This window comes from Musa acuminata, chromosome BXJ2-1, assembly GCF_036884655.1.
Source record: "Musa acuminata AAA Group cultivar baxijiao chromosome BXJ2-1, Cavendish_Baxijiao_AAA, whole genome shotgun sequence".
In the NCBI taxonomy this organism is placed as follows: Eukaryota; Viridiplantae; Streptophyta; class Magnoliopsida; order Zingiberales; family Musaceae; genus Musa; species Musa acuminata.
The window spans coordinates 6,101,091-6,114,138 of record NC_088338.1 but is presented as its reverse complement, the minus strand read 5'-3'; the positions used below and the strand labels follow the sequence as shown (position 1 = coordinate 6,114,138).

The window sequence follows — 13,048 nt, the reverse complement described above, 5'->3', positions numbered from 1 at the left end:
TCTGCTATTTAAGATCCGGACGGTTCATCTAACGCTAGTAAGCTGTCCGGGTAGCTCAGAAAAGTAGCACCAACAATATAGCCTTGCGTTATAATACTCCGAGCCTGCAGTTTACATTATATTACTCCGAGAAATTGAGATTATAAATATATATATATATATATATATATATATATATATATATATATATATATATATATATATATATATATATATATTGCAGACAATCTGATCCTACGGTCTGTTTCAGTTTTATACCCATAATGAATTGCTACTTTGGCTTACTACAGCTTAAGTCAAAACTTGCCATGATGTACGATGGATGAATGCAGCGAATGGGGAAAGAGCCACAGCACGTTAAAAAAGACCTGTCAAATTAAAGAAACGATGGGAGAAAAGCCTACAGCGATCATAATACCAACATACATCACTATCGCACTGGGTAGATACCCCCGCGTATCTTTTTGCATTTCCCAGATATAAATACATATGAACCTCCGTATATGGAATACAACTTTCCAGCGTTCGGGTGGTAAAACACTATAGGTCATTTTGGCTCTTCTGTGGCTCGAATCAACTAAAAATAAAATGCCAAAGCACAAAGATAATTTGCATCCATCAAGAATATCTAATGCTCAACAGACCCTCACGGCAACCTAGTATCTATACGTGGATGAACTGCCTTGAGGTGGAGCAGGTGGCAACCTGTTAGGCGTCCGAAGACTACCAGAGTTCGCACCTGAACCTTCATCACCATTCTGGGTTGGGTTGCTGTGGCGACGGCCGCTGCTGCTGGACCTAGATGGCTTAGTGTATGCACCGTCAACTGATCCGTTTGCTGCAGCATCAAATGCCGATCTCCAATCATCACCTGATGACACATTCGCCCTCGGGCTGCTTTCTGCAGTTCATATAGTCACAGCACCTTTACACTAGGCAATATTCTCAAGTTATCGTCGTTTTGTGCTAAACTTTTGGACTGGTGTAATCCATTAATTACTTGTTGCAAATACAAATTAAATTCACAATGAGATTAACCTGGGACGTGCAACTACTTACCTGTTGAGCACTTAAAAGATTAACTTGGGGAGTAACTCATGCAACTGGCAACAGAAACCATAAAAGTTACCTGTCACTGAACTACCATCAGACCAGCTAGCTGCTGCTGCTTGGTTGTCATGGATGCTTAGCTGCCGTGTAAGTTTTGAAAGAATGGATGACTGCCTTTGGATCCGTTCTCGTCTACGCTTCACATTTTGATCTTCCTGGAGTAGTTCTTCAATCCTCGCTGTACTTTGAGCACTATGAAAGAAAACAATTTGGTTATAAAAGACTATGCAATTGCGATCAGCCAGCAACCTGATTGAGAATGATTAGTTTTTCCGTTACAAAATAGTAATCAAAAGCAAATAACAAAGATCTACTGTTTAGGAGTTCTTTAAGATTGAAGTAATGATAGATGGCTTGTTCTTTTGTTCTCATTTGTTTACAAAATTTTTCCAGTCACAAACTAAACGAATGGCAGCCAACCTTACAGAGCTGTATAGCTGATTCAACATGTCTTCTTTAGCTTTCTCAACTTGACAAAGCACAACTGCCTGCTCAATCAAAAAAGAGATAAAACAAGCTAATAATATGCAAAGTAGGCAGATACAGGCCAACGAGCAATATTTTACCTTTGGAACATTTGCAGCAAGGCTGTTCAAGACAGCCTCCACATAACCCCGAACTTCTTGAGACATCCATCGAAGTTCTTCTTCTGGATCAGCTGGCCTTCTAGCCATGGTATCCTGAAATTATTTGCATGTTAGTTTGAGTTGTAAATCTTGACATGGTACTGAGAGTATTAGAAAAGCACTAAGTGCTAAATCAGGTATAGGCATATCTTCAATGTTTAAGCACTATAAGTGCTTTATCCAGCATGCAACAATTAGTCCAAAAGCTAATATGGTTGGCAGAGGTGTGTTGGGCAAACTGCATGGTTTAGACCCTTGAAAATGAAACCGCTTTGACCATCAGAATTGAGAGCAGAACTCAATTTCCAGGTAAAAGTGAAAACACAGTTAGTTTGCATGGTGTCTAGATTCTCAGTAGATATTGTTCCTCTCCCTAATTACAAAAGAAGGTATTCAATCATATTAGGACAGACTTACTAGTGAACCATCTGAACGGCTTTGTCTAATTGTGGGAGTAGCTACAGAATCAGGCACACCCTTAGAAGGTCCAGTTATATTTCGAATCTTATTCATCCATTCAACTTTGTCAGCTATGTTCTCAGCCTTTAACACTACTGCACTGTGAGCTGCAAGCTCAAGAAAATCATGAATTAATAGCAGTAACAAAAAAGTATAACAATATTTAGCCAAAAATCATACTGTTAAATATGTCCCAAACAGTTGGGACACTACAACTTATTGTTGTTGCTGTTGTACGCATAAGAAAGTCACCTTTTAAAACAGTTTTGTATGCGACCTTGCTGGTTAACTTAAAGATAAGACTTGGGCCTTTCTCTGGTCCCTTTGCTTTTTTAGAGTCCTTGGAACTTTTAGGAGGGTCATCCTCATCTGAAACTTCTTCAAGGTTACATTCCTGCAGAGGATATATTGTGCTAGTTAGCAAGAAGAGAGTACATGGAAATTAATAGAAGATGTACCAGAGTAGTTGGGAAGTATACAGCTTAAATTGTAAGCATAATCTAACATGATTCCCTACGTGTATCTAGCATGAAACTATATGCATGTTTATCAGCAACAAGCTAGTAGCAAAAAATGCACCTATTTGAAAAACCAAAAAGTCTTGTCCATGATTGATGTGCTCACTAATTGACTGATTGCAGTCGAACATCTAAATCGAATATTTTTCATTCAGAACACAAATAACTTGTGCAAGAGAGATTTCAAGTAACCAATATTATGTGAATATAAAAACTGAATATTTTATACATATGCCTTCTGTTACCCAATTGACACTTGTATGATAACTCCAAGATGCATACTTTGTACAATAAACCTTTTTCCAAATAAAGAACTTTGTCATTTTATGATCCTTGCCTGACAAATTCAGGCACTTTCTGTATATATATAAGATGATTGGTTGACCTAGGACTCTGCAGTTCTCATCAATTTGGGGAATTCAACGATTCAACTATGGCTGTAAGCATGTACAATTCATTAAATTTCTTTATCTCTAAATATACTTAGGAATCCACCACCAAAATTTTCTTTTTCTTTTTAGATAACTATGGACTAATCGGTTGGATATTTTAGTTATTACATACTATCAGGAAAAATCTTTGTTTGCTAATACAAAATCAAATTTCTTATGTCAACTGCAATCTGTAATTGTATAAACAACAAGATCTCACACAGTAGACTAACTGGTTTCAAGTTCTTGTAAACAATGATGTCATGCAAAATTTTTTCTCTGCATGTAGTTACACGTAAATTAATACAGGACATGAGCCAAGATTATTTTTATCAGCAGCACCATGCTATTAAATGAAATTTTAAAGAAACTGACAATCTTGCTTTTGTAATTTAAGATGTAACAAAGAAAGAAAAAGAAAACTTTTGGTACCTCCAAGGTAATGACACCACGGAAGTGCCTCTCCTCCTGCTTTTTAGTGTATCCAAGCTGAAATAGAAAGTGATGATCCAATCAGAACATAATTATGAGAAATGTTGCAAATATATCAAGCAAATAGCAAAATCTGTAGCAAGAAAGTCAAGAGGTGTAACCTTTCCACTTTTCTCATTGAGGACAAACCATCGCCTGCTCCAGCCATTTGTCTTTGCACTTTTCTTCAGTAAGAATCCTACAGACAAAGACCAATCCCTAATGATTCCATAGAAAATTTCAGCATGACAACACACAAAAGAAACAGTTTGTACATGACCTGGAACTAGATGGTCGACATAATGAAATGCTTACAGAAACAACTCATCATTGAAACCACATAATATATTTCATTAGGCAATTAACTGGGGAGACAAACCATTCAAATGCTCATTTATTTTCGTTTTTTCCTTCAGTATTTGCAATAAGTTCTGTATTATCCTCATTAAACAAAGCATGGACTACTTAACTAATAATACAATGTTCTTATAAGATTTTTTCAGCTACTTATTCCACCTTTTGGCCAAGCAGCTGAACCACATAATGAGGTTATGTCTATCATACATTTTGGCCAACCAGGTGAACTACATGTGAGGTTGCATCTATCATAAAAAGCAATTTCATGACCCTCATAATTTATGCTGTTTAGAAGGAATGCATGTTATGTAGTGTGTAAATAAACTGCATAATCTTTGTCCAGATCATGCAAGAACATCCAGGATATTCTATTAACCTGCTGTTATTTCTCCAGAAGGTCCAGCAACCTGCAAAGCTGAGCCTTCTTTGGTTTCTTTTTCTGGTTGATTTGATTTTTCCTTCATCGATTTCAAGCTACCACTTTGATCCCCTGGTTGAGGACTTGATGCCTAGTGTATATAATATGATAGAAAAAGACATGTAAGATTGAAAATAATTACAGACCAACACTGTTTAAATAACAAAGCATTTGAGATGCAAAATGTTCAATATGGACTAATCATTAAAAAGTTCAGCAATTAACTCTATTCAAAATAGCTTGCTCTGCTTCATTTGCTTTCTTTGATGATCGATTCTTCAGTTCCTCCTCCCTACGCTGTCTGTCCATTCTGGTAAAGAAGTGTTTTGTATTAAAAAACTGCACAGTTATATATACACACACACACAGAGTTACATACACACACACACACACACACATATATACATATACATACACATACACACATATATACATATATATATATATACACATACATATATACATACACATATACATACATATATATATATTTATATACACACACACATACATATATATGTATACACACACACACACACATATACATACATACATACATATATATATATATATATATATATATATATATATATATATATATATATATATATACATACATACATACATACATATACATATATATATGCGTGTGTGTGTGTGTGTATGTATTAAAAAACATCTCACATGATGACAAATGAGAATATGTTTCAAAGAGTAAAAACAGGCAGATTTCTGCAAAATTGTTAGCTCTGAAGAATAAAAACATGATATATATACGAAGCTTCAGGACCTGATCCAGAGAGCATAAAATCCTTCCCCTCCAACACAACCCCAAAAACCCCCCCCTCCCCAACCGCCCCCCCCCCCAAAAAAAGCCAACCTCTCTCACACAAAAATCATCTCAATAAAAGATAGCACATGCCAAATTAAGCATATGCTAACAGCAAAGCTATAAGCCAAAATTTAAGCAATTCAAGTTAAAAAATGAGCTAAATAGTGAACTTGAGATGCAAAACTGTTGCATCCAAGTGAAGATGTTCTACTATTTTGTTCTTTGTTTTCACCAAATATCAGAAACGAATACAACATAAGAAACAGACAAACCTCCGCTGGACAAGACGGATGAAATGTTGAGGGGGAACAAAAGCGCGCTCCATGTCAACTAATGCAACAACCATCTTTTTGGCTTCATTTCTAAAGTTCTCTAATGCAGTAGATGCAATTGCAACCACCTTTTCCAAGGAAAGAAAAACAAACAATAAAAAGTTAATGGTAATCATTTTCATGAACAAATTAACAAATAAAATAACACTAATACCAATTTTACCTCTCTCTTAAATGGAGGATATCGGCCAAGTCCTGGCGTAGCATTCGCTGAAGTAGAAACTATATCTAACAGAACACGATGCACCTATTTGATAACCATTTCAAAACAACATAACACAGTAAATTGCTACAATTTGTTACAATGAAATATAGACTATAGTTACCTATCATGACAACTACATGAGTGCATGTCAAACATAGATCAATGTCAATGAAAGGACTGCTCTATTACAAATCACACATTCTCTCCAAGTTAAAAATTTGAAGGTAGTCCCTGATAAATCTGACAATAAATTATTACATAGTTGGCAACCTTTAAAGAAAGACAACCCAGATAAATCCACAAATAAACTTGAAAGAACATGAAAATAAATAGGAGCCTTAAGTCATAAATAGGTTAACTCTTCAAGCTTCCAAACTTATGATGACCTAGAGTAACTAGAGTAGGTCAGAGCTGTAGCTTGTGAACAGAAGAACTTTAATAAAGGTAAAAGCATATGATGAAAAACAAAACTTATGTGCATGCACGAGTTACTGTTTATTAAAATTTAGAATCCAAATAAACTTGCATAAAATTCTATAGAAAAAAGAGGCAAGAAAAACTGGTCATAGCATGAGGAGATTTGACATGTTAAAATCAATGCCAATCCAACTACAAAAGCTATCCAAATAGTGTGGCTTGCTTACCTCATCCACGCAAAGTCGTGATGGTTCTTTTGCAAGTTCCAATACTCCTTTTATTAAAGATCTCAAACCTTTCTCTGGAGATATCAAATATGGCTGATAACCATCAGCCTCCAACACAATCTGTAAGGCACAATAAGATCATGCAGCACATTTAAACATGTATAAATGTAGCAAAATCTTATCAAATGTAACATAAAGGTATAACTTACCCTTTTGACATTGTTGATATCAAAATGTCTGTCCAATGGAAGCTGCTTTATTCTGTTAGGAAAAGTTCCTTCAAATGTTGCAACAACTTTCCAACCTGCACCCTGTAAATGAAATGCACAACTTGCTATGTAACAAATAGATGATATTACTCAATGACCTTATAAAGTATAAATTGCATATTTTTTCATTTTTTTGGAGTAGTATCAAAAACCTCTTCAGAATGAGAAGAAAATGAAAGCATTTGAAGCAGATTTATCTTACTATAAAGTATAAACCATCAAAAATATAAGAATGAAGTAACTTACCAAACACAAAAAGATGGTAATTTCTAGTAGGTTGAATCTAATGCATTTAAACAACAAAAATAGGTTTGTGCAGCTTCTTGTGTTTTTCTTTATCCCATCTGAAAGGCAAGCTCAGGTACATAACATGCTGTAAGAAATAGACAATATTTTGCAGGTTGTGTAACCTATCAGTTGTGACTTAAAGACTATGGAGTCAAGGCCCACTTCATAAAGTAATTGGGTTATTGTGAGAAGGAAACGAAAGCATTTGAAGCAGATTTATCTTAGATAAACCATCAAAAATATAAGAAAGGAATAACCTATCAAACACAAAAAGATGCTAATTGCTAGTAGGTTGAATCAAATGCATTTAAACAACAAAAATGGGTTTGTGCAGCTTCTTTTGTTTTCCTTTATCCCATCTGAAAGGCAAGCTCAGGTACATAACATGCTGTAAGAAACAGACAATATTTTGCAGATTGTGTAACCTATCAGTTGTGACTTAAATGCTATGTAGTCAAGGCCCACTTCATAAAGTAATTGGGTTGTTGTGCCAGATTGGATCATGACTGTTTGTATGAAGGCACTCCTGCTCTCCCTCAGTGACCGGGATGACCAAAGTTGAGGTTATTGTGACTTAATTACTATGTAGTCAAGGCCCACTTCATAAAGTAAGTGGGTTATTGTGCCAGCTTGGATCATGACTATTTGTATGAAGGCACTCCTGCTCTCCCTCCTACGTGACCTGGATGTCCAAAGTTGAGTTTACAAAAAGTCAAAAACAGCATCTGATTACAAGAGTAGACCACAGATTAGTAGGAGCCTCATGGAATAGGCAGCCCCTTTTTTGTTTTCATGATCATGTAACCAGGTCTAGGTCCTTGCAACTCTACAAACTTCAGCTGATATTAAGTCCTCAAAGACGTCAGACAATGAAAGCAACAAAGCAAACATTAACTACAGTTGAAAGTTATGCAACATTAAAAAAGCTAGAGCTATCGTAGGTGGAGACTTGAGTGTTCCTTAATGTTCATGTATGTGTCAGGAGAGTCAATAAACATAGAAATGAGGCTGCATACATGTGCATGGCATATATATATATATATATATATATATATATATATACCAAGCGGTATACCGAAATGTACCACTCGGTATACAGTATTGTACCATACCGAGCAAATCTCGAAACTCCGGTACGGTACGAAATTTTAATCCTTACTTCTATGTTATCAGGCAAGAAGAGACATAAAGGCATTTCATTTAGCCTAAGCATTGACAAGGCACATTGGGTTCTGACATCATGAGATGGCACTCAGCAATTTCATTCTTCAAATACACTGGTCCATATGAAGATCAGGTGGCACCAATTTAGATGGAGCAAAGAACCAATTTGAATTGATATAGAGATTGTACAAGAACCTGGAGATAGACCAGTGACCATGCACCACCAAGAAAATTCCAGTACATAATAAATGACAATGAAAATTTACATGTCAGAAAAATAGTTCCTTGAGATGAAAACAAATACTATTAGAAGCAGAACTACATCTGTCTGAACAAAGAATGATAAAACCCAAACTAGAAACAAAAATGCCAACCACTGACCTCCCCAGTGGCAATGTGCTGCAGAAACTTATCCTCAAATTCTCGACAAAGCTCCAAGGCAATAGCCCTGGTACCTTCTGCACTCTGCACCATTTGTTCACCAAGCCTAAACAACTCATCCTGAACAATCTGGGACTTACCTTGTAATCTGCAAGGATTAAGTAGATTAATCAGTTAAGAACATCAACAGCAACCCTATTGACCTCAGCAAGAAAAATCCAGCAAATACATATTTTGACAAGAATAATAAATCTGCACAATCTCTCATTAACACAGAACTGCTGACATGCAATTATTGAAAAGACAAACAAGAAAGACATCTCTAAAAGCTTAGCTTGACAAATACAAATTGAGAATATGCCATTTAAGGAGATGGTTTTTTATTTTCTTAGTCAATCCACAGGGGGATGTAACAGTTGCAATATCCTCTAAAAGAAGCCAATGCCTCACAAATAAGATATGTGGTGAACAATATACCTTTTTTTCATCTGCTTATAAAAATTTCAGTCGCTTAATATCTGCATCAGTTCATATCTCTTGCATCAAAAAACTACCAATTACACTTCCTAGGATGCTCTGGCCATGTAGCGATAAGCATTCATGGGAATATTAGCACCACCATAAAAGCAAAACAACATTGATACTCATTTCACATTAATTTCAACAAAGAAGTTTGGTTGAGAGGTCTCAAAGAATTAATTATAGAATATATTTGACTATCTAACCGGCTGCTGTTTTCAATGAACAAACGACATATAAGTGAAAAACATGCTTAATAGAGATTATAAGAAAGAAAAAATGACATGAAACTTTTACATTAGTTCCCAACTTCCATGGTATACCCAAAAAAAAAAGTTGCTAACCAAAAAAGACATCTGTACTTGCGTATATAATAACAGTTTTGTAACTAAAAGCATGTAACAGTATATCACATAGAGAATTACCCTGAGAGAAGATTTGGCAACCTGAGCTTCATTCTTTTACGTATTTGCTTGGCAAGGGCATCAACTAATGCTACTCTGCCAAGCTTATTTTGTGGAGATCCAGTAAGTATCGTTTTTAGACTTTCAGTCTCAGCTCTCCAAGCAGTTTCAAGTGAACTTTCAGATCCAACTGATCCAGATTGTGCCGAGGCAATAGAAACAGATTGCCCAATCAGAGCAATCCATGGAATATCAGCAGCACTCCGTGGCCCCTGATTCAGAAGAAGAGCTTGAACTGCTGCAAGACTTTTCTGGTCTCCAGCAGCTTGATCAATCTTGCTAATAACACCAATTGTTCTAGTCCCTACAAGAAACAGAAGCACATGAGACGTTGGTCAAAGTTCTATAACAGGAAGGAGACTAACATAATAAAAATCCTATTATTGCACTTTGCGTACAAGTTCATGCTCTATTTTGATGTCATAAAAAATAAAATAAAGCAATTGAGTAAGCAATACAAACCTTCTGCATCAAATTCCTTAGCCAGTCTAAGAGCTCGAGAAGAAGAAATATCCGGTGCCTGAGCAGCTGGCACTATTACTAGCAATATAGCATCATTATGTGCCCCATAGTCACTGACCTGAAACAAGATGCATCACCACCCCCATCTCCCCAAAGCATTAAAGGAAAAATAACCATTGCCAAAGAATGTGTATCACTGAAATCATATAATTGTAAATAGCAACTTACCCTAGAATCATCCATGGACCTTTGGTCTAATCCTGGTAGATCAATCAGCTTCAAAGAAGGAGCTGGTATAACAAAAAACATGTCAGCTGTGAGTATACCTTATGCTCATTGCAGAACCACCTACAGGGGTCAGTGTATACCAAGGACAACAATCATTTCACAAGAAATTAAACACAACAGAAATTCCCCAGAGAAGCAACGTCAACAACTGAAAGTTTGCTACGTAATCTTAGTCATACAAGAAACACAACCTGGATTATGCTAGCATAGTAATTAGAAAATGTCCCAGTATTTTACACAGTATATTTTTTCTATGAAAACTGTTTCATTGACAAAGTAGTGAAAATGATCATAGGGCAGTCTAAGGTAAACCATATTTAGCAGGAAACCCTTTTTCATCAATAATCATAATTTCATGGAACATAAGTTACTCCTCAGTTCCACTCCTAACCTTAACTCCAGCTGCATTTCTGCTCAAAGTTTCTTTATAATTTCAAGACATTAAACATTGCGCCAATTAAATTCTGTCAAAAAACTTCTGTCATTAGTTCCTTGAAGTATGAAAAGTCAATATCATATATGTCCAACTAATGTGTCAAAATCCTGCCAATTACATGAAAAAGAGTCCATTTGAAGCAAAAGAAAAGTACAATGCTGCAATGTTGATTATGAATGTTCGAGATATATCGCAAATTACATTATTGTATGTTAATAACAGGACAATCTAGCATAGGAAAATTACACCATATGCAAACAACACAAGAAATAGTGGGAGTTGTACTACTATGTGAGTGCATGATTGGCTGCTTCCAGCATCTTGAAAGGCTGAAACATATGCATTAACCGAAGAAGAAATAAACAGACCATCAACTTCTTGCAAATGATCATCAATATAGAGCAAGACTAGAATAGCTAAATTATATATAGACTGAAAGTCCGCCCACTTTTGTGATTTTCAGTGGAAGTGGAAAATAAGGTATCACGTAATGAATATACATGGTTCAACACTTCAACTATCACACGATCAACGTAAGAAACATAAACAATTTGGTAGCATGAAGTGGTGTACAAAGTATTTAGGTCCGAAATCAATATTTTGAAGTATAAGTAGGATAGAATGGCAAAAAGCAACAATGTTTCGGCAACCCTACGAAAGTAGAAAAGTTATAGATATTGTTATGATGAAAAAAATAATAGAAAAAGTTAAAGATATTGTTAAACCTGTACTGGTCCGAAGTTTCATATAGATCTCATCTGCATGGCTCTTTCCTGTGCCCTTGCTTAGCCTGTCCTGAAGAGAGTGCCTGAGAGCACCTTGAACAAACACAAAAAAAAAGTGTTGAAAGACTAATTAGCACCCAGCATCTAAAAAGTACATAGATAGGAGCTTCTTGAATCCATGAAATCCACGTGTCAAGCAAAATAGGTTATACTTGACCCTAATTTCATTCTAGAAGTTCTTACTCGCAGAAACCTGTTGGGATTTATTGTCGACTTGCAAAATGATCAATTTATTGCTCAGAGAGCCATCTCTTTGCAGATCAATGCTGATAGGAGCCCGAGTAGCACCATTCTCTCCAGTCGGCTGCAGCAACCAATTAAAAGCTCATTAAATCGAGAAGAAGATGCGGATAAAAGATGAAACATAAGTCAAAGGAGAAAGGTAGTTCCAACTTCCAACAAATTCACCGTACCAGGACGGGATGTCCGATCAAACTGTTCAACACCGCCGATTTACCAGCACCCTGAAATCACGTTTCCCGGATAGACAAAAGGAACAGGTAAAGAAACGAGGCATAAACACAAACCACATGAATCTTGAAAAGAGAACTTCCACAGGTCTGTCGAATCAAGAAAACCATCATCCACGTTCTCGGGACATTCAACCAATCATGTAACAGAGAGGCTTAGGGTTAAAGAGGACTTACGACATTGCCAAGAGCAACGACGTTAAGAAAGGTGGAAGTCCGCCGTTTAGCCGATCCCTCGTCGACGTCCTCGTCCGCGAGGAGGGCGGCGGCCTGCATCATGGACTCGGCTAGCTGGCTCAGGTCCTCCATGGCCTCCATCGCAAGAGAGATCCGGATGCCGACGGCGATTGATCAAGAACCGACCCTCGACCGCGGGGCTCGCAGATTCCGCTGCGGGATCCAGAAGAAACCCCGAGCGGGACGCGGACCCGGATCTTGAACTCCAATTTAAACCCCAGATCGCGGGAGAGAGAGAGAGAGAGAGGACCAAAGATCTGAGACCTTGGGGCGGCAAAACACGGAAATCGGTTCTTGGGAGGGAGGTGGCGTCCGCGTGACCCCCAACCGGCTGCTTCTTCTTCTTCTTCTTTGATCGTCGAATCAGAGAGAGAGAGAGAGAGAGAGAGAGAGGGAATGGTTATAAACCGCTTGACGAAGAAGGGGGAGCGCTGCTACCCGGAAAGGAAATGGAGCCGGAAAGAGGTCTACTATGTCCATCACGCTTTGAGATGGGTGCAACCATTTGATCATCGGCCCGTCCTTCAGGATTTTGAATTCGAGCCAGCCATTATTCACATTCCCGAGCTCAACATTATTGGGCCGTGGAATTATTTGCCCCTTACAATCTCGCACGACATTACACTCATTGTCGCTAGTTTGGAATTTATTCAGGTCGGTCTTACAAGCTATTCAAACTTATTGTACCCAACGCCATCGTCTGATATCTGCTGGTTAAGGTTCAATGCAGTAACTTTTGTACCCTCGTATCTCAAGTTGTTTCAATAACATTTAATACTATGATCGTATATTCACTAAAAATAATTGATTATATATTCTTTTATATTATGTTATAGTGGATCTAAGTTAAATTTCGTATTAGTTTATATTAATTATATTTTT

General features: G+C 36.9%; 1 protein-coding gene across 1 annotated transcript; it reads right to left on the bottom strand.

The window, feature by feature from the left end:
• Window positions 1-357: 357 nt before the first annotated feature.
• Window positions 358-12,406, bottom strand: LOC103994516 (dynamin-2B). Its single transcript, XM_009414882.3, has 22 exons — window positions 12,107-12,406; window positions 11,873-11,923; window positions 11,643-11,763; window positions 11,400-11,492; window positions 10,179-10,240; window positions 9,951-10,068; window positions 9,450-9,792; window positions 8,506-8,653; window positions 6,613-6,714; window positions 6,404-6,523; window positions 5,718-5,801; window positions 5,495-5,622; window positions 4,616-4,700; window positions 4,349-4,481; window positions 3,738-3,814; window positions 3,577-3,633; window positions 2,448-2,589; window positions 2,154-2,302; window positions 1,677-1,790; window positions 1,531-1,598; window positions 1,130-1,302; window positions 358-901 (listed from the first exon to the last, which is right to left on the bottom strand). The coding sequence occupies exons 1-22, from the start codon at window positions 12,245-12,247 to the stop codon at window positions 657-659; spliced, it is 2,754 nt and encodes a 917-aa protein (XP_009413157.2). The 5' UTR covers window positions 12,248-12,406; the 3' UTR covers window positions 358-656.
• Between the last annotated feature and the right edge of the window lie 642 nt (window positions 12,407-13,048).

What these genes read in the sequence shown, in the direction of transcription:
- LOC103994516 (XM_009414882.3), bottom strand. Translation starts at nt 12,247, where the DNA reads ATGGAGGCCATGGAGGACCTGAGCCAGCTAGCCGAGTCCATGATGCAG. An exon ending in TTGCTGCAAATGTTCCAAAG is followed by an intron (nt 1,599 to 1,676) that starts GTAAAATATTGC and finishes TTGATTGAGCAG; the next exon opens with GCAGTTGTGCTTTGTCAAGT. An exon ending in CAGCTATACAGCTCTGTAAG is followed by an intron (nt 1,303 to 1,530) that starts GTTGGCTGCCAT and finishes TTTCTTTCATAG; the next exon opens with TGCTCAAAGTACAGCGAGGA.